Genomic DNA, 21,501 nt, shown 5'->3' with positions numbered 1-21,501 from the left:
TCATATATAACTATTTTTTCATCCATCCTGTCTACATTTTTGCAATCTGTGTTGTTTTTTTTTAATCTGTTTAAAACATTTCTATGTTCAGTATATTTTATTTGCTTGGCATTCTTATTGTGATATTTTCAAAGTTTCCTTTCTTTAATTTGCAATGATGCTATAAACTATGGAGACTTGCTATCTGAAAGTTTTAGAAATTATCTACAAACTTGATGGAAGAACTCAGCCCTAACTTTTGCCAGTAAAAGTATCCAAACCAGCTTTCTTTGACTGATCTTTCTTTTATTCATATCATACATTTTCCACCCAAGTTTTCTATTTTTCCACTTTGGCCTTATTGTTGTTTTTTTATTCTATTCACTATAACCATCACCCTACAAATATTTTCAAATTATTGAAAGTTTTGCAGCAAATAACAATGTTAAACTTCATTTTTTTTTTTTATTGGTTTACATCTAGAAATGCTTCAGTTGGCATAGAAAATAATTACAGCCAGTTTTACATTTGGGTTACAGAGATTTTGCCACTGCATACAGCATTGCCAAGGGTATATAACAGATGCACACATGCCTACAGCAATAATTTGCCCATGTGAAAAACATCTGATTTTGTTTCATACCAACCACTCATTCATGAAATTTGACATTTTTATAGTTGCTCTTTGCCATATTAACTTGGTATATTTTTTTTTGTAAAAATTCACTTGTCCTGTTGGATGACCAGCAATAATTGTAACTTATCCTGTATCAAAAATCACTTATAAAAGTGAGTGGATGAATGGTGTTTTCAAGGCCTAATGATACTGCATAGTGTGAAATGTTCTTGTGATTTAGGTTTTGGAGTTACCAGAATTAAAATCCTCTTATCTGTATTCACATTGCAATTTGCTTTATATTTATAGAAAGCAAGTTTCTTTTATGAAATATAAAAGATATATATATAAATATATGCATTTGTGTGCATATGTTAAATGATGAGATTTAAGAATAAATATACAAATTCATTTGTACTTTATGTGAGTACTTTTATAATATGTTGATCAGGTTTTTTAAAGAATAAAAATAATTAATTGAAATACAGAATAAGAGCATTTACAATAGATTTTAGTAAAGAGTTGTTGGTTTTTAAATGCCCATCTGTAAAACCTCCTGGTTAGTACAGAGAGCACTTGTGCATTCATGCTGTTGTCAATAATATATATACAGTTGTAGATACTTTTGTTTTTGTAATGATTAATGATGATGTCTTACATAGTATGGTTGAAAAATGTGCAATTTATTTATTTTTCCTGGGAGTGATTGCCAGAACATTTAGAGTACTTAGTTTTGTAACATAAGTGGTAAATCATATAGGTACTTGTATTTTGTTCTTTATAGATTATGCAGCAATCTATTGGGGAGGAAAGAAACGACGCCAATTCTACTGTCAACAGTGTAACAAACGATTTACTAACATGGTCAACTACAGAACTCATATGATGAAACATATGTCCTTCAGGAATAAGTACATATGTAGCATCTGTAATCTTAGTTACTACTGGAAGAGTAATCTCAGTCGTCACAAGCTGACAAAACATGGCACCAGATAATTTTTTAGTAATACTGATTTGAATTTCATTTTACATTACTTATTTTACTGGTGAATTCCAAGGGTAAATAAATTATTTCATGAGGCAGTGAACATTTTAAGATGTGTCACAATACTTATGACTGGAATAAACTATTGTAACTACTTTTGTGAAACACTTTCAATTCTAATAACTTTAAAAGAACAATGTCAGGTTTCAAAGCATTTTATAAAATGTGCCTAGAGAACAAACTTATTTTTGTTTGCATTCACAATGTTTCCTTTTGTTTATGCTGATAACATGATTTACAAAGGAAGTGTTGTTAGAAGAAATGTAATTTGCAAGTAAATAACTTTAAAAATTCTAAGCGTGGTGAGGAGACTCGGGAATGAGGAACTTTGGAGACTCAGATGTGATTGAATGAACTTGCTTGGAAAATAGTATTAACTTTTACCAATAGAACAATATTCTAAATTTAGATATTGGAAATCTTCACTCTTGAATCTGTGTATGGTGTCAAAGGGACACATGCATGAAAATTGCCATGAACATGTAAGGAATTTTCCAAATTACGTATTCCTGATTAAATTTTTTGGAAGCTTCTGTTGGAATCAATAAAATGTTTATAATTTTTAATACTTGTGTTCTGTAATGAGAGTAGGGATCAAATTTGCTTTTTTTTTTTTTTTGCAGTTCTATAATTTAATAGTTGAATTTTTATTAAAGTTGACAAATATATGTAAATTGTTGTAAAAGCAAGACATGCAAAAAAATTTTTTCACTAGTAAAGCATCATAAATAAGAAAGTCCAGAAATAAGATTTGAATCTTGGTATTGTTTCAATATGTATTTATATAGAATTGTGGTAGGAAACTTAATCTTCTGATAACAAGACTTGAGCTGGTGACACAGAGTAGACCCCAGAAAAAAGTGTGGAATAATAGTTTTTATTATGGACAAGCATGTAATATTAGTAAACATATTTCACCCAGTAATTCTTGAAAGAGTCTGTGTTGAAAACATACTGATCTGATAAAGTTTAGTTGCTTTAATAGGTCCATTACTTGTCTGATTTATCACTTAACAAATTACATAATTTTTGGAATAATGCAATGAATAAAAGTAAGGTACTAAAGCAGGTAACCTTTTCTTTGTGTCGTAGCTAACTTTGCTTCTTTTATTATATTAATATCTGTGCTTCTCAATCTGGTTCAACATTTCTTGGCCAGTAGGTATGTAACAGTACAACAAACGTGTCACATTTCCTCCCCCTTATTCTGGACTTGTATCTCTCTGAAAGAATAACATTCATTTAACTGGAAATAAAGGATAGATTGCCTCCATAATCACATGGTAGCCAAGGGCTTATTCTGCCCCTTTCTTTATGTTTGCTCCTATCTTAATTAAAAATATTAACTGAACTTTGCTTTCTGCCCATAGTTTCAAGCTTTTATAGTATCCTGTAAAATATCCAAATGGTTTTAAGAAGTGTTTTAAAACTGAACAAGTTAGGTTTTTTGTTTTTTTAATAGCAGTTAATAGCATTTCAGCTGCTGGCACATTACTTTTGGATGTAGAAGACTAAAAATGAGACCCAAGTGGCAGCTACCATAACAGTTGATATTAAGCTAACAAATATTTTATCAACTGAGGAAGCTTCATTCTAAAAGAGAAAACATCCTGACGTACAATTACAGCTGTCTAGGAGGAGTTCAAGTTTTGAGGAAGGTTCAAGTTCACTTATCAAATATGTGAACTTTTTAGTTAGCCTATTTATTGACTGGATGATATGATACAGCTAAAATGTGTCTATCCCTTATGGTTTTTAACAATAGCTCAAGTTAATTCTACACAAATTTTGGACCATTTTTGTTTTTTAGGGACACCACATTAACTGAAGAACTCGTAACACTGTGATGGTCTTACTGACTATAGTATAATAGCCTTTTTGAATGTGCACTCACCGCAATCAGGTACACGTGTTGCTGAAAACGTTTTACAAAATCTGTATATACTTTGGTAGCTTGGCAACACCTATGAATATAGTGGGGAAGTTCAAGGTATATTTTGTAGATACTGGCATGAAATACATGATTTAGCCCTCTGTTCAATTTGACGCCTGTTCTGGGCCTTCTGAAATGGCTCCTAGCCTTCGTTCTAAAAATTATAGAAAATCATTTGCGTAATATGTCCAGAATAAAGCTTAAACGTTTTTAGGTATAATTACACAAATGCTTCATCCTAACATCTTTAGTTTGTTGTTATTTTACTTTAGCAAATAATGGTGTTAGTGTATTATCTGCTTTTAGTTTTATTTCTGTTTCACCTTTGGTCATAAGATGGAAGAATACGAGAATAGAATCCAGGATCAGTCATTGCATGTAAGTTTACAAAGTATGTTGAAGACCAATATAACAATAATGATAGTTCTGTAAAAACCTAATTACTGTGTAAAACTAGTAATTATTTTAAATTCTGACAATGTAATTTCTTAGCAGTGTCTAGCACAGGGTACTTTCCAGCTTTCCTGTTTGGATGAAACCTGTATTGTCAATTTCAAACAAAAATAAATATTGGTTGACAAAAGATATTAAAAATGACTGCAGGTCTGTAACTTAAATATTGATAATTAAGCCCTTGTTACTGATTTTTAAAAATAAGAGTATTTAATAGTCTATAACAGTAGCAAAACATTTCTGTTATTAATTTTTACAGTAATATAGTTGCATCAAAATACAACAGTAGCTGAGCTCTTTTACAAATAATTTCAGTTTTTTTACAATTTGTAATTAAACATTCTAACTCAAGATAATTTATCAATTTATACTAAGCATAAACTGATTAAAAACTTGTTGAATGTTGTTCAACAAATACTTAATTCACCATAATTACTATTGACTAACTTTTAAAAGAAAAACCTTTTCTGGTGACTTAAACCTGAGAAAAATTTAAATTTTTTTCTTTATTGAAGTTGTTTCTTCATCTATTTCTTTGTATATATTCCACTTTTTAATCATTTCTTCAGTCTTGTAAGAAGATTGAACCTTCAGAAAATTCATATTCTTTTATTCTTAACTATTCACACTGAATAACTGCTATCATGCTTCACAGTCACTTAAGTCATTGAATCATTTCAAGTGCAAAACTTGCCTCTTTTGAGCCTGAAAGCATACTATTTTTAAAAATCTTTTAATTTTCAGACTACTTAGAAAAACTTAAGCTTGACTACAGAAGTGTTCTACGATGTCTTAAGCCATCTTTTATTGATTAGCTAAATACTGTTCATAAAGTTTATTACTTTCTTGGATTGCAACATTATGCTGTAGGCCAAGTCTATGATATATACAAGTGTTCATGAGATAAATTCTATCTGTCCCAACTGTTGCACAGTATATCCCTAATTGTGCTACAAAATATAAATAAATGGTAATGTTACTGTTAATAATTAATAATACTGGATATTATCAATTTATATTGCTAATAGTTGAAACTCTTAACTCCATGATGACGAAAAAGCCCACAAACATATATATGTAACGACAGCTAGTAAAGGTAGAGAAAGCACTATGTAGAAGAGCGAACAATGTTTCGACCTTCTACATAGTGCTTTCTCTACCCATACCAGCCTTTTTTACATATATATGAAATTCTTAACTGTTCATCATAATTATTTTACACAAAGTAAAAATAATTTCAGATTACTTTAGAAAATAATGTAAAATTAATTTTATTACAATTGGCAAAAGCTTTATTTTTATAATAAATCTACAGCAACCTTTGGATTTATTATTGTGAAATGTTTACTTCTAACTTTTTAAAGTGTGACTGTTCCTAACAACACACAGTTCAAAGCTAATTATGAACAGTTAAGTTACATTTATTATCTTTTATAACTAATATACTACATAATTATGTCTGTTAATGTCTATTACAATAAACTGTTTCTTCCTTCATTATATATGTATTTGTAACTGCTGCAAATAGCAATGTAAGAAAGATCACCATCAGTAGTAAATGCTACTAAAAATTCATAACTTACTCTGCTGTTGATCCATTAGAGAAGGTGTAAAATGCCAAACTAAGTGTCAGGCTTGAAAGTTTTTTTTCTGTTGCAATGTAGACATGTGATGGATCTTGTAGTAAAGAATGTTATTTTTAAAATTCTAATCATATACATACACAGCATATTTTCTTAAATACTGTGACACAACAAAACTTCAAACGTAAACCAAAATTGCAAATTGTATATGGAAACAAAAGTTACTGTTGTTGACAGAAGTTTGCAGATGGAAAATAGTTATTTATATATTTCTTGCCTGTAAAGATTTAAGATTTACGTTTACTTTTATTTTTCATTTATTTCTGTTTTAGAACTGAAATTATGAGCAGAATGCTTTTCACAGTGTATAATTTCTTACTCTTTGGTTTAAAATAGTTAAAAGCTTTCTTTTGTATGCACTGTATTTTGTTCTTACTGTTGATTTTTATGAAATTTAACAGTGTAAAATATTTATAATGCTTTATACTATGCTTCATAAGTTATTATTGTGAGTTTTTCTTAGTTGTGCCATAAAACACCAAACCAACCAACCAAATCTTAGTTGAGTAACAGGGTATATTAAAAAAAATCATATTTTATTCCTCTACACTTTCAAAATCTAAATTTTTATTTTTCTCATATAGCTGGTGGAATATATGTATGACAGAAATTACTTGCTACAGAAATTAAATTGTGCATTTTTTCGTGGCTTTTTAATATGCTTAACAGAATTTTATGTAGTAAATGTGGGTTGTGAAGATTTTTACAGATGTTTGTTTATGTATTTACAACAAACATGATGTATTTCTAAGATTTATAGTAGAATAAACATTTTAAATACATATAAAATTTATTTAGATATACAATTTCATGATTATAAAGTCATATTTTACTTAATATTTACTTTTATAAAGATTGAGGACTATAACACAACTATGTACATTCTGCTGGTGAATTAGTGATCATAGATGCAACTAATATGTAGCATTTGTTTTGTCACTTTGACCATCTGGTTGTACAATGAATTACTGTAACTACAAATTGGTGGTACTTCACAAATATTGGTGCTAATCTAACCAAAGCTGTATGATTTCTGTGAAAAGGCATTTGTTTAGGAAAAGCATGCATACTTTAACAGCATTATATTGGTGATGGCTAAGTTTTGCAGAAAACTACTGTCAATTTTCATAAATCATTGCTCATGGACTGCACCTATGTAAAAAGTTTTTGAACAGCATTGTAATTCAATTAAGTAATGACTAAAAAACAATAAACCAGTGTGTTTGTCTTAATTCAGCTAGTCTTGAAAATAAAGAAAAACATTGTTTAAAGTGTTTTAATTAATATGAAGCAACAATAATATAGTTGTACTGGATATGTAATATTTAGTCAAGGTGTTGAAATTATTACTTTTCAAGTAATGTATAAACTATTGCATTTGCTGTGAAATTAAGAAATATGCGTATTCTCTTTATGGAGTATTAGGATGAAACTGGCAGTCAAAGAAACAGTTTTAAGTTTTGTTTTCTGCATGAAAAATATCTGTTGTAATTCTTGCATTAGAAGTATTTTGAAAATTGTTTTTGTAGCATGCAAATATGTATTTTTGAGTGAGAGTGTCATTAAAAATTTTCACACCTTAGCTGTTGGATATTTTTTTGTTTTTGCTTCTTTCTATAAGATTTCAGAAAATTTCTCAGTCTTAAGAACAGTAAATAATGTTAACTTAGCATATTGTAGTTGCCATATTTCATAGATTTTTTAAAGAATTTCAGTATATAGTCATAAAATATTTTTCTCTTTCATTAAGGAATGTGATGTGGAAGAACAGCTGTAATTGAAAATCATTCAAAAGCATTTATTTATGAATGCTGTAAGGTTTATGCTATTAAGTCTGCATTATGAGGACATCAGTATGAAGACTTTGTCTCTACCTTTCCATATCTTTGTTTTTATATGTGGGAAAACTTGTGAAAGTGCCAGTCAAAAGACTCGTGCTTCTGTTCTGGCCAAATGTAATGCTGATATTGATTGAGGTTAATGTAGGTTATCATAACTGCCGTGCTTTGTCTTATTAAGCTTTTGTTCATATACAGTAACAAATTATTTCTCTTTTTCCTCTAAGGAAACTGGTATGGAAGAACAATGACTGTAAGTGACAAATACCCAAAACCATTTGTTTGTGAACGCTGTGGCAAGTCTTACGCTACTAAAGCTGCATTACGAGGTCATCAGTATCAAGACTGTTCATCTACCTTATCATATCCATGTCCTTATTGTGGTAAGGCTTTTGGAAGAAAATATTCAGCCAAAAGACACCTCCTTCTCTTCTGTCCAGTGAAAAACAGAAGTGACAGTTAAGGAACAAAAACAGCAAGAAATGATAATTAGGAATTACTCCGGATATGACTACACATGTTTTATGGCTTTATTGTTAAATATCTTGTAATATTGAACATGTTATCTCACTTTAGCACTATTCTCATCAACATCAGAACAAATAATCATTTCACTGACTTATTGTCTGTACTCATGCTACAGTGTATTGTTAGATGATTTTAAGGATTATGATCTCATATCAACATTTTCAGGATCAATAAGAAGTTATGTTTCCAGGGTTTGTTCACCCCATATAAATGACCATATAAGTATTTTTTAGGGAAATAAGTCCATGTAAAAAAAACAAAGTATGATAAATTCATATATAATGCTGTTGTCTTCTGGTAGTTTTTTATTTCTTTTTTTAATCAAACATACATGTAGTTTGTTGTTGCTTTGTTTTTTGCTAAGAACTGTTAATTTTCCATATTTGTTTTGAGCATAATGTGGAACAAGGTTTTCTAATGAACTGCTATATAAACCATTTAACAATATGCTTTTAAAATTGTATCTTGCACTAGCTACAGCCAAAGGTACTTACAAAGACTGCAGTGTCATTTTCATATGTTTTTTTATAAATGAAATTGTACAATGTTTTTGTTTGTCTAGTACACAAAATAAGATGTACGTCTTTTGTAAGTTGATTAAATGTGATGAAAGAAAATTGTTTTTTGGTTATATTAATGTGGACTAAAACAAAAATAAATTCAAATTAGTTTTTTAGTTTCTTGTGTACATTTAAGTACTTACTGTAACAACTTCCTAAGGTTAATAAAGTTGTGTTTTGTTTTGTTTTTTGAAAAAGTGGCATTAGTCTCTTTGGAAGTGGAGTATTAATGTTATAAATCATCACTTGTTTTAATGAACATTTATTAGTTGTACAGCATTAAAAATAAGTGAAGAAATTCAAAGACGAAAGACACACAGCAGTAAAAAAATGGTTAATTTACCATAAGTATAATATATTATAGATAGTAGAAAAAGGTAAATAATAAATAAATGAAATGCTGTGTCTGAAGCAAATAGAAAATACTAGAGTATTTAGTTTATTTTTCACCTTTTTCTACTATCTGTAACTTATTATACTGATGGTAAGTTAACCATTTACTTACAGCAGTAAAAAATGAGTAATTTGTTTGTCTTTTTGATCTGTGAATTTCTATACTTATTTTTAATACTGTACAACTAGTAAGTGTACCTTAAAGCAAGTAATGTTTCTTTATAATGTCAATGGAATACTGCTCACACTACAGCCAAAGAACTAGGCAAAATTGTGGTGTGAGCATTCCATTGATGTCTCTTTCCTTCTCTCCCAGCATGAGCCAGAAGATGATGAGAGGTGCTCAGCTCATAATGAGTCTTGTAGGCTTAGGTTCCCATCACACCAAATATGCTTGCCCTTTTAGCTGTGGGGGCATTATAATGTGATGGTCAATCCCACTATTTATTGGTAAAAGACAGTCCTCACGTAGCTCTGCTTAAAATCCAAAACACATTTTTTTTTTTTTTTTTCAGGTATTGTTTCTCTACATTTGCTACATTCTTGAGATCACTGTCTTGCTGGAAGATGACTCCCTCCCAAACAAGTATATTTTCCTATGTGAAGGATCTGAATATTCTTGTATCTGTTAGCAGTCAGGCTGCCATAAATTTTATGTATAACTACAACACTATTGACTGATATTGGAGCTGGGCGGTTAGTGATATTAACTAATTCATAATCACTTACATTCATTTAATTGATTTTTATGGTGTTCCTCAAACCTGTTTACCTCCTCTGGGATCCAAATATCCACCCATGTGTTTGCCATGCATGGTGACCTGTGAAGGGGAGGAGAGGATCCTGGTGGTTGAGGGGTCCAACCCTAACACACCACTTTGGCATTGAATTCCTGTAGACGGGCAGTCTTGGGGTGGCCCACCTTGGGTCAGTCAGCTGGTCCACTTGGGCTAGGGTCAACCAAGCATCAAGGTTGGATGTACTCAACAGGTGTTGTGGACATTGTATCTGATGCTGGTGTTTGGGTATAGTGTGCACAAAACCCTGGCATTGCTGCAATATCCTTGTTTGGCATTGAAGTGCATCCCCTCGTAGGCCTCTATGGGTCAGTGGGCACCGAAATATTCATTTTTTTATTATAGATCCTCAAAAAAACTTAAATAAAATAATGAAAAAATAGTCCATAGGTAAACAACCTCATCTTATAGATTCTGAGCAGCAATATTCAACATCTGTAACATGTGTTGTACCTCATTTTCTTATACTACATTCTCTTTCAGACAAACCTTTAGGGCAAATGTCTCCCTTTTTCATTCAAAAAGGACTAGAGAGACTTACTGACTCTCCAAAGTCAGTAAAGAAGCTTTTCTCTGGTGACATTGGTGGAAACATCCACATCTCAACACAGTGAACTCCTCTTGCATTGAAAGGCAATTGGGGATATACCTATTGAGGTTACACCTCATGCTACTTTGAATTCATCATGAGGAGTTACTGTTGAGGGGAATTTGAAGAACGTTCCAGAGTTGGAGATTCTCGCTGGTTTTTCCACCCAAGGAGTTTCTGCACTGAGGCATATCTCCACTCACAAAGAAGGAATTAAGATGCCAACCAATGTCCTCATTTTAACATTTACATCACCATGTCCTCCTGCCACCATCTAGGCAGGTTATCATTATTGCAGAGTACAGCCATACATTCCAAATGCTCTCAGATGTTTCCAGTGTCAGCAGTTCAGTTACTCAAATACATCATGTCAAGGTTCCTTGATGTGTGCTCATTGAGGTGGCAAGGACCATGATGCCTATGAGTGGGAAATGGACCCTCATTGTGTCAATTGCAATGGTTCTCACCCATCCTACTTTCATTATTGCCCTAAGTGATTGGAAGAAAAACAGGTGCAGTGTTTGAAAAGAATTTATAACATTACTTACCCTGAAGCTCGATAGTTGCTGTCCATCACTTCATTAAAGATGTATGCTGCTGCACTTCATTTCACTACTACAGTGGGAATGTAGACAGATCTCTCTGTGCCTCTAAAAGAATAGTTCTCAAACCAAATTAAAAATCTTTTGATCTCCATGGTTAAAAAAGTTGGTGTATAAACTTCAACACCCATCTCTGTCCTTTACTTATATTCCAGCAAATCCCAGGATTCACTTCCTTTGGTTCTGGTTACAGGCATTTCCTCAGATATATCTTCTCCCACCCTAAGATGCAAAACTTCCTTCACTTCCTCAGTCATCGGAATCCTTTCCCAACAGTAAAGACCTGCCCAATAGACCCAGGGCAGGATCCATGGATGTCTATAGACCTCCCTCGTATAAAGACAGAAAAGAAAAAGACGTGGTCATAAACAAAAAGGTTCTCTAGCCAATTCGCCTACACATAAATAAAAATTGCTACATTGACATAATGGAACTGTCAAGGTTTACGTTTTAACCTGGATGACATCAAAACACCGATTGCTTCCTACCATCCTGTATGTCATTCCTTACAGGAATCATTTTTGAAACCTGCCAATACAGTCACCTTTTGATGGTTTTCTTTGTACAGAAGTGACAGGCTGTATGGTGGAGGGGTGGCACTGTTGGTTCATCAGCATGTGCCCACCCTGTTTTTGCCACTCAACACACCCTTGGAGGCCACAGCCATGTGTGTTTTTTTAGGTCATACCATTACTGTTTGATATCTCTACCTGATACCGGTAGAGACCTATGATCAATCAGACCTTGATGTTCTCCTTGAACATTTACCATTTCCCTTTTTAATCCTGGAGGACTTTAATGTACATCATCCCCTCTGGGGAAGAGCTGATGTTGATAGGAGGTGGTCCCTCTATAGAGAGTATGTTCTCTGATCACAACCTTTCTCTTTTCAATACTGGTTCTTTTACTTATTTTCATGCACTAAGTAAGTCATTTACTGCTTTTGATCTCTCAATGTGCTCCCCTTCACTATTCTCCCATTTTTCATGGAAGGTTGACAGTAATCCATGAGGCAGTGATCAATTTCTTATAATTTTAAGAGAGACTGGCAGTGATCAATGCCACTTGACCCACTTTTCCAGATAGAAGCTGGATCAAGCAAACTGGACCTCTTTCACTGCTCTCACAGGACATGATCCTGTCATTGTCTGTAAGCCATCAATAGACAACTGTGGCAGCAGTAACTGACTGTATTATTACAAGCAGCTGCTCAAGGTATTCCTAAAACCTCAACACGTTTTCCACAACATCCTCGATCTTGCTCTCTGATGGCCAGGAAATAGCTGATACCTAGATGTTAAATGTTGGTCAAACGTACAGGAGCACTGAACATCCTCCATGTCCTCTCTTCCACCACTTGGGGAACAGATTGATGTTATATGCTAAAGATATATTGAGCTCTTATTCAATTGAAACTTGACTATGGATTACTGGTCTGTGGGTCTGCCAGGACCTTTGTCTTAAAGATGCTGGAACCTGTTCATCATCAAGGACTTTGGCTCTGCACTGGGGCTTTCTGTGCTTCCCCAGTTAAGAGCTTATACATAGAGTCTCATGAACCTTCTTTACACCTCTGCTGTTTGCAACTTTCTTTACTATATGCTTCAAAACTTCATTCCTTGCCATAGCATCCCACCTGGGGTTGTGTTTTCCTTTCCTGGGTGGGCCATACTTTTTCAGAACAGACAATCTGCCTTTGCTCCTTTTGGCCTTCCTGTTCAGTCACAGTTGGATGAATTGGGTCTGTCCTTGGATAACATTGCTGTATCTACTAGCCCATCTCACCATGGCTTATTACCATTCCCACATGTGACCTTTCTTTGAGGCATCTGAAAAAGACAGATACTCCCAATTGCAAGTGCTGTTTGTTATTTGCTGAACATCTTTTGAACCATTCTTCCATTCCTATTTATACAAATGGTTCAAAATCAGGTGACTGTGTGTGCTCTGCTTTGGTTTGGTGGTTGTGCACAGAATCCCCTCTACAGCTTCTGTGTTTACTGCAGAACTGTATGCCATTTCTCTTGCCCTGAATCACATAGAAGCTAAATAGTACTCATTTTGCACTATTTATACTGACTCGCTTAGTTCTCTACTGGCTCTAGAATTGCTTCACATTTTTCTCACCCTGTTCTTGTCAATATTCAAAACTGACTGGCCCATTTCTCATTAACATCGACTTCTCTTCAGTTTTTCTGGATACCAGGCCACATTGGTATTCGTGGGAATGAGCTCACCAACATTGCAGCTAAATCTATATACTCTGGCACTATAACCACTGTGCCTCTTTCATACATAGACTATGGTTCTGTGTTCAAGGCTCAGCTTTGTGCCAGCTGGCAGTCGACTTGGAGTGAGCAATGCAAAAACAAGCTTTTCCAGATAAAACCCGATATTGGACTTTGGCCATCTTGCTTCCATAAGGATCATAAAGAGGAAGCTGTCCTAACTAGACTATGCATTGGTCACAGTTTTTAACTCATCATTTTATTTTATCTGGGACTGATGCATCAATGTGCTGTCTGTGCATAACACTCACATCACAATAAGCCTCCTTTTACTGTCTTGCCAATGTTATGGCCATTTTAAACATGTTTTATCTCGAGGTTCATCGATAACATTAGACAGTGTTATTGGTGATGGTAACATTGTCCACCTTGGTAGTGTTTTTAGCTTTTTAAAAGCCATTAAGGTTTTTAATTTATATGTTAGACCTATTTTAATGTGATTCCATTTTAAGAATCATGGTACATCTAGTTAGATTTGAAATTAGAAAATGGCCATAATGTCAAATAACTCGAAACCAGGACTGGAAAGGCCAACTTCAGGTGACTGGCAATGGTTTCTGAACTTTCCTGTTAGTCTTCCTGGTGAGTTATGATAATTACAATTATGCTACAGAAAGTCCTTTACAACTTGAACTACTGTAGTTTTTCTCTTGACATTGTAGACTGGATGTAAACATTGGTTTTAATGCTATTTATGTTTTAACTTTGTTTGGTTTTACCTTAATTTCCTTTTATGAATTTTACTAAATTTACTTTAATTTTTTCCTGGATGTTTGATGCAGATAGCCAAGCTGCTTTGTGCCATAAAACACCAAACCAACCAAATCCTCAAACCATGATGTGTATAAATAAAAAAAAAAGTTAGCAGGATGTGCTGCCAAACAGGGTTAGCACATTTGGTGCCAGTAGAAATTTAACTTCAATAAAAATTTCTCTCCCAAAATTACTAAAGTTGAACAAATTTGGAGTAAAAAAGTACTTAAGATCAAAATTGAGCAGAGCACAAATAGACAATTATGTAGGTTTGTGCTCTACAATAAACAAATGTAACAGCAATATTTAGGTTACTTGGATTGTTGCAATAATCTAAAATTGTAATAACAAAAAACCTTAATTCCACTTATTTGATTATTTTCATAACATCAATTATAATTTTTGATTTTGGAGTAATCAAAAAATGGTTACAATAAGAAACCAATATCAGTTAATTCTTTATTCAATGAATAAAAATAAAACTGTTATTGAAATTAGAAATGAGAGGTTAAAAAAATTGTTATAATTCAATTAAAAGATGTTATAGTTAGCAATTTCAGCTTGACATGTTTGTTATTATTTAACTAATCTTTTCAAGTTAGGACTTTGTTATTAAAACTAGTACTAAAACCAGTAAAAAAAAATAGTTATATCTTTCAGTATAAGTATCTCATTATTAATTATGAGATAATTGTCAGTATCTAACCCTGTTGTTCTTGCTCTTGCTTTTAAACAGTAGTCTTATCACCAATAGTGATAGCCTTTACTCCTATAAACATCATCTGATTGGTTGGATGACAGTTCATTTTAATAATTATTTCCAGTGCTGTGTATCATATTACCATATGGCTGTATTGTAAAAATTTTAGTTGGAGGTTATGTAATTTTGTTTGTTATGTGTACTGCATTTGAAAAAAGCATGTTATTATGAAACAGTAAAACTGGATAATAATCTTAATTCATGGTATTTCAAGTTTTATCAACAAAATTAATGTAAAACAGTATGTATATCATGCATTTGTGTTAAATATGATATACTTGTTAATTTGAATTGTTAATTTTCTAACTAAAATGAAGTGGTTGAATACTACAATTACAGGTTAGTTAGTTATTTATTTAACATGAAGGCTGTTATTTACGTCTTTTAAATTTTATACAAATACTTAAAATAAATAACTTTTTAAAAATATTCAGAAATTTGTCTCATAAACATGTAAGAATTGTGAAAATTTGGCTTTCATTAAAACTGTAATATTTTAAAGTTTGTGGCTTGAGTTAATGGTTAAGCTATGTATTTAAAATAAACTTTTAAAACCATTGCATTCAGATCATCCAGTTTCAGTTAAAGTGGGTTGAGATCAGAGATATTGATATTGTTGTTTTTCAATATATTTTATTAGTAACTAAAATATGTATTTAGGAGATATGAATTTAAAAATGTTTGCATTCATGAACTAGAAAAAGTATATTCTCATTATATATTAAATTAATTGCAAATTAATTATTGTAACTATGTTTAAGGGCTACTGAAATGTTGATGTAGTGTGATGAGTTTCAGTTGATTCATAAAAGCATAGTTTCTTGTACTAAAAGCATAATGAAACTAAAACATTTCCCAAATGTGTGGCAAACATGTTTCTTTATTAAATATTTAATTAAGATATACCTTACTTTTATAAACTCCAACTTTTCATTGAAAAATGGTTAATAAAGGTAGTTGTGAGCATGAGAATCAGCCATTTTAAAGATTAAAAAGTAAAGGTATGACTTGAACTGATAACTTTCCGTGTTCATTGTTTGAGAAGCAAACATCCTGATTGAAAAGTAAGATCCAAAGTTTCATGTTTGTTATCAGTCTGGTTAGAACCTACTCTAGAAAAGATAATCTTAAGTCATCAACAACTGTTTAATGGAGGAAGTCTAGTTAGTGAAATCTTTGTTTCATGTGTCATGGGAGGTCCTTGTTTCTCATGTTATAAGATTTTCAGTTTTTTATTTTCTAAAATTTGCACAGTTAAAAGGAATTAGCACTAATAATTTCTGTGAACACCTTACAGTTTGATAAGGATGTAATTTAATGCTGGTCTTCATGTTAAATCTATAAAAATATCAGACATATTTAATATTATTATTAACATCCTGGGTATGAAAGAGTTTTGTTTATAGAAAGATGCATGTAGCAGATACTGAAATTCATTAACACTTTTTTTTATTGTTATTATGAAATAATTGTCAATATCAACCGTGCTGTTCTTGCTCTTGTTTTAAAGCAGTATTATCAAAACTTGACATGGCCTGGTGGTTATAGTACTTGACTCGCAGTCTTAGGGTTGCAGATTCAAATTCCTATCCCATCAAACATGCTTGCCCTTTCAGCCATGGAGGGCTTATAATGTTATGGCTAATCCCACTATTTGTTGAGAAAGAGTAGCCTAAGAATAGGCAGTGATGACAAGATACCTTCCCTCTAGTCTTTCACTGTTAAATTAGGGACAGCTAGGGAAAATAGCCTTTATGTAGCTTTGCACAAACTTCCAATCAAACCAAATCAAAACTCATTAAAAGTATAAGACTTGGTGTTGCAGTTCAAGAAGGAAATTTTGGTATAACTTAAATATTTTTAATGTGAAAATCAAAGCATATTGGCACTATAAAAGTGGTAATGAACTATGATGAGATTATTTTAAGTTGCTTAGATAGTTGTAGTAAAAAGTTTATTTACATTATACCCAAGAGTATTGTGAAAAAAATATTGTTCATATCAATATGTGATGGTGTTTATTAAGTAGGAGAGAAGTGATAGTTGACTCCAAATGTTAATGAAAACTTTGAATATAAAAAAAAATATATATATAAAAATGTGCTAATTTAGATGAGTGTTATATAATCTTTAAATGTTGTAGTGTAGCAGTTTGTCTTACTTAATCTGGAAAAGTAACAATGGACTGCCAGTCTCATTCAATCTACAAACCTAGCAGCAAACTTACAATCCTTAAGACCAGAGTCTGTTCATATTAAAACCTACGAAACCCAACACTTAATATTGATTATAGTACCAAAGTTCAATAAAACACAAACATGATCTAGAAAGAATACATGTCCATTTTGATATTAATTTAATAAGAGAAATATTGTACCATATTTGTTGCTAAAAGGTGTTTTCTTTGTTAAAATATTTGTTTTGTGAATATATCTATGCCATGGTAAACCTCTTCATTACTGAAAATAATGGTTCAAAATTTTAAATCTAAATACTTGAGTATGCCTGTAAGTCAGTTATATATCATTTGGTTGCAACCATTTTAGGTTTTTTGTTTACTTGTGCATGAGAGAATGTTAGCTGTATCTTTTCTGTAATTTGTTCAAATAAAATTTAGTGAACTGTATTTTGTTTAAAATTAAATGCTATGTGCCACTATTTTATTTTTTTTTCAAAGTATACCAAACCCAGATCAAGAGAGCAGTTATTCTTTTTAACCAAGTTTACTACGGGTTAATATTTTCTCCTACTAGGAAGAGAGAATCCTCAGATGGTCTTAATAACATAAATTACCACCTAGTTGATGATATGAACACACATTTGTATTGTGAATTTGTGTTTTTGCTGTTTTTTATCGTTATGATTTTGTTATTAAATTAAAATTCATGTAATATACAAAATAAAATTATCAGTACATAGAGATTTTTAAGATAAGTATGGTTGATGCATTGTTGTATATCAGTCTTTGCCTTGTTCTTCTTGTGGGTGTGATGACTGATCCTACTGCTGTTGTTTTGTAGGAAAATTAGCCAACCAGCAGTGTGTAGTGTGTAACCAAAAACTTAACTCAAGGGCAGCACTCAAGCGCCATATGAAGATCCATTTTCCAAGTAGAGAGAAGTTTGCCTGTTTCCTATGTGGAACTGTAGTTAGTAGAAAGGATCATCTCAACCGTCACATGAGATGGCAGCACAAGGATCTGGTGTTCATCTGCCCTATCTGTAAAAGACTGTTCATGAGTAATGATGAACTGAATTATCACTTGGCCAATAGCCATAAGGACAACTTTGAAATGGTATCAATTTTGTCTATGGAACGTCCTCCCATTAAATATATGAAGACAGAAGAGAAAGAAGATTGAAATTTATATTTTTTGTTTTTCATTTTAAAATATATTTGATAACATTGTGCCATATTTAACATTAGAACCAATGTCTTTGTCATGGTTATTTTCATAATAAAAAAAAAAGTGAAATTAGCTCCTTATTTCACCATGTGGTTTTTAAAAGGAAACAAATTAATATGAAATTTGCTTATGTAACCAAGTTATTCTGATTATTTTCATTTAATTTAAAATAGAATAAGGACTAAATAGTGTAATGATTAATTTGTACATTTTTTTCTGTACCCTTTTAAGTTAGCATATACTGGATTGAAAATGAGCAAAAAAATGTAAGTAAGAGAAAGTTTAAAGGTTTAAGAGTGAAGAATAAATGCACAGCATGTCCTTAAGTGATCTCATAAGTGGTGAAGAAAGTTTTGTTTTTTTCAATAAAAATTATATGAGAACTAATATGCCATTATTGTCAGATAATATGCTAAATTACAATATCTCATATTTTGCTATCCATACATACCCATTGATATTTGCTGTCTTGATAAATCTGTACTTGTTTGTCTTACGAGTCTTAATTTTTTTTATGTTTATATTTTAATTGACCTCACTGACTTATAAAATATTGTATATTTTCATTGGTGATAAGGGAAAGTTTAAGCATTCACTGGTTTACTGTGAAAACAAACAAACTCTATAATAACTAATTTAAAATATATTATAAACAGGACAAGAAGAAATATAGGTTATTTACTTTCTACTGTATATCAAAACAGTTTGATATATGTAGTACAGTTTTAAGGAATATAAGGTTTTCTTTTGTATTGTGCACAGGTTAAGTTATTATTTTGCTTTTTAATAAATACTGTACAACATTTATATACAAATGTTATGGGTGTTAAAAAAATTTTTATATTCCTTCACCATGATATTTTAGTAACTTGTAGGACTGTATAATTAATTGCAATAAAACTTTGATATATCTTTTATTGTACATAATTTAGTATAGAATAATCATTATTCAAATAATCATGTAGGTACACAAGTTGTAGACATTTAGGAAACTTATGGGTATTTGGTATTTGTTTTGTGAGTAATGATTTCAAATACTTTGACTCTTGATTTTTTTTTAACTTGTCTGAATATAAAAGAAACTTTTAGTGAATTTTGTTTTATCTAATATAATGCACTTCCAATCCAAGTGCTGTAGATTGTAGATTAAAAAAAAATTCAGGTGTGTTTTATGACTAAAATTGTTTCAATTACTTTCTGTTTGTGACTGATTAAATTAAATGAAACAACAAATATTTGATATTTTAAGCAGCTATGTCAAAGGTTTGAATTTGCTGTTTTTAATGCAGTCCTTCCTTTCGATTTTGTTTACTTTCAGTTAATGGAAATGGATATGGAGGAATCAGCATTGAAGTATAAACAAAAAATTTTTTACCCTCACAGCATGTCAAACTTATCAAAGAGCATATCTAAGAACTGTAGCATCCATTTCTAACAGTTTATTATTTATCCTTTGACTTAATTTCATAATAGGCCTGACATGGCCAGGTGGTTAAGGCATTTGACTCGTAATCAGAAGGTTGCAGGTTTGAATTCCCATCACACCAAACATGCTCACCTTTTCAGTCATGGGGGTGTTATAATGTGATGATCAATCCCACTATTCATTGGTAAAAGAGTAGCCCAAGAGTTGGCAGTGGGTGGTAATGACTAGCTGCCTTCCCTCTAGTCTTACACTGCTAAATTAGGGATGGCTAGCATAGATGGCCCTTGTGTAGCTTTGTGTGAAATTCAAAAACAAGCAATTTTATAATAATAGTAGTATCTTACAACTGTGAAAGTACTGTCTTTAACCTTGAACTTTATTTTAAATGTTCTATGGAAAATTGCCATAATTTTGTTGTTCTTTAAAGAAAAAATCTCAAAAAGGCTTTGTTTTTTGTTTATGTAATCAAGTATAAATTCTCATTGCATGACAAGCTATAGAAATAATAAAGCAACAATACTATTATAGCATTTTTTTCACATTAATTTGTAAAACTTTATTACAGGACTAGTTTTCTGTAATCATAAATTTGGTAATTTAAATCATCCAAACTAAACTACATATCAAAAATGATATATAAGGAGAACTTAGGAAAAGAATGATTTTTTTAGTTTTTATAACAGCCAAACAAGAACTAGATTTAAATACATGGTATTAACCACTTTAGTCTATTTTGTTAGATGGTGTGACTTATTTTCAGCATTCCTTGGATTTGAAGTTTTTCCATTTGAAGAGGTGATAACAAAAAGTATTAAAACTTGCATATATTGTTACATATGGCTATGGGTAACATTATTTTTAGAATTGATTTTCAATCTCAAATTAATTTGCCTTTGCATTGTTTTTGGCATTCTGGAAGAACTTGCTGATGTTATGGCTTCAAGCAAACTAGGAAGTCTATGATTTAAAATACTGCTATAAAACAATTGAAGATTCAAAGTTGATTTGGATGTTAGTGTTTATTCACCACAGTACTCTAAGTTATTAATATTTACAGCCAAGAATATCATAGTATATAGTATTTTTATTTGTAAAGTGAGTCTTCAAAGTCTTCAGCTACTTTTAATCTGGCAAAATAAAATTTTAAGTGTCTTTACTTTAATTATTTATCAGTCTTTGTGACAGGAAATTACTCTGTGGTTTTTGATTAATCTTTATAATAAGTTGTGAATGTTATGATTAATTATAAAGAGTTGAATATTAAATAAATTGTTTTTAAGTTTTATTGCAGTCCTCAGATCCACAACATTTAAACCTGTGTTAGTTTTTTGGCCTTTGTATGCAGTAGCTGGTGGTAAACCTTAAATAATTTAAGAAAGCATTCTCCTTCTTATGGTATACTAAGAAAGTATAATTTACTATTTAAAAAAAAACAATAAATCATAGACTTGTAATTTGATATTAATATCATAAGTATTAGAGGTATTGGTTTCTTAACTCAAACACTGTTGTAATAATAAAGAATCATGAAATACATTATTAAGAGAGCATTATGTCATATCTCCAGATTATGATTTAGTCAGTCATCAGATATCTGCATTTTATTTTATGATAATAGTATATTTAGCATCACAGCAATCAAGACAGTAAAGATTGGGAAGTTTAAGTTGCTAAGTTGGCTGCATTTGATCACTTTATTTGATTAAAGAAGTATTACTCTTTTACTTTTTTCTTAGATGCAGAGAAAGATTTGTTTTAATAGTTCTTGGAAAGTGAATCTCATTTTGTAAGTGGTATTGATTAGTACATTTATAGATAGTGCAACATTGTGATGTAAATACTTCTGCATTAAGTTTGTGGAAGTTTTGTTAGCTGTTTCTAAAAAAAATATC

At 31.4% G+C, this 21,501-nt stretch overlaps 1 protein-coding gene across 30 annotated transcripts in view; it reads left to right on the top strand.

Moving 5' to 3' along the window:
* Positions 1-21,501, top strand: part of LOC143258714 (longitudinals lacking protein, isoforms N/O/W/X/Y-like) — a 70,311-nt gene that overhangs the window by 32,423 nt on the left and 16,387 nt on the right. For 14 of the 30 annotated variants that reach the window (XM_076518208.1, XM_076518211.1, XM_076518201.1 and 11 more), the window contains 3 exons: positions 1,380-3,951; positions 7,735-7,890; positions 17,798-21,395. The exons of 2 other annotated variants lie outside the window; for them this stretch is intronic. In XM_076518208.1, coding sequence (XP_076374323.1) covers positions 7,755-7,890; positions 17,798-18,138 — 477 coding nt within the window. In that variant the 5' untranslated portion in view covers positions 1,380-3,951; positions 7,735-7,754 and the 3' untranslated portion in view covers positions 18,139-21,395. Of the gene's footprint in view, positions 1-1,379; positions 3,952-7,734; positions 7,891-17,797; positions 21,396-21,501 lie in introns of those variants that run through there. 14 more of the 30 variants (XM_076447824.1, XM_076447821.1, XM_076447823.1 and 11 more) reach the window with 5 other exon arrangements.

The sequence above is a fragment of the Tachypleus tridentatus genome, chromosome 8 (genome assembly GCF_004210375.1).
Source record: "Tachypleus tridentatus isolate NWPU-2018 chromosome 8, ASM421037v1, whole genome shotgun sequence".
NCBI lineage: Eukaryota > Metazoa > Arthropoda > Merostomata > Xiphosura > Limulidae > Tachypleus > Tachypleus tridentatus.
Note: the sequence above shows the minus strand (reverse complement) of the source record. Positions and strands in the feature narration are given on the sequence as shown.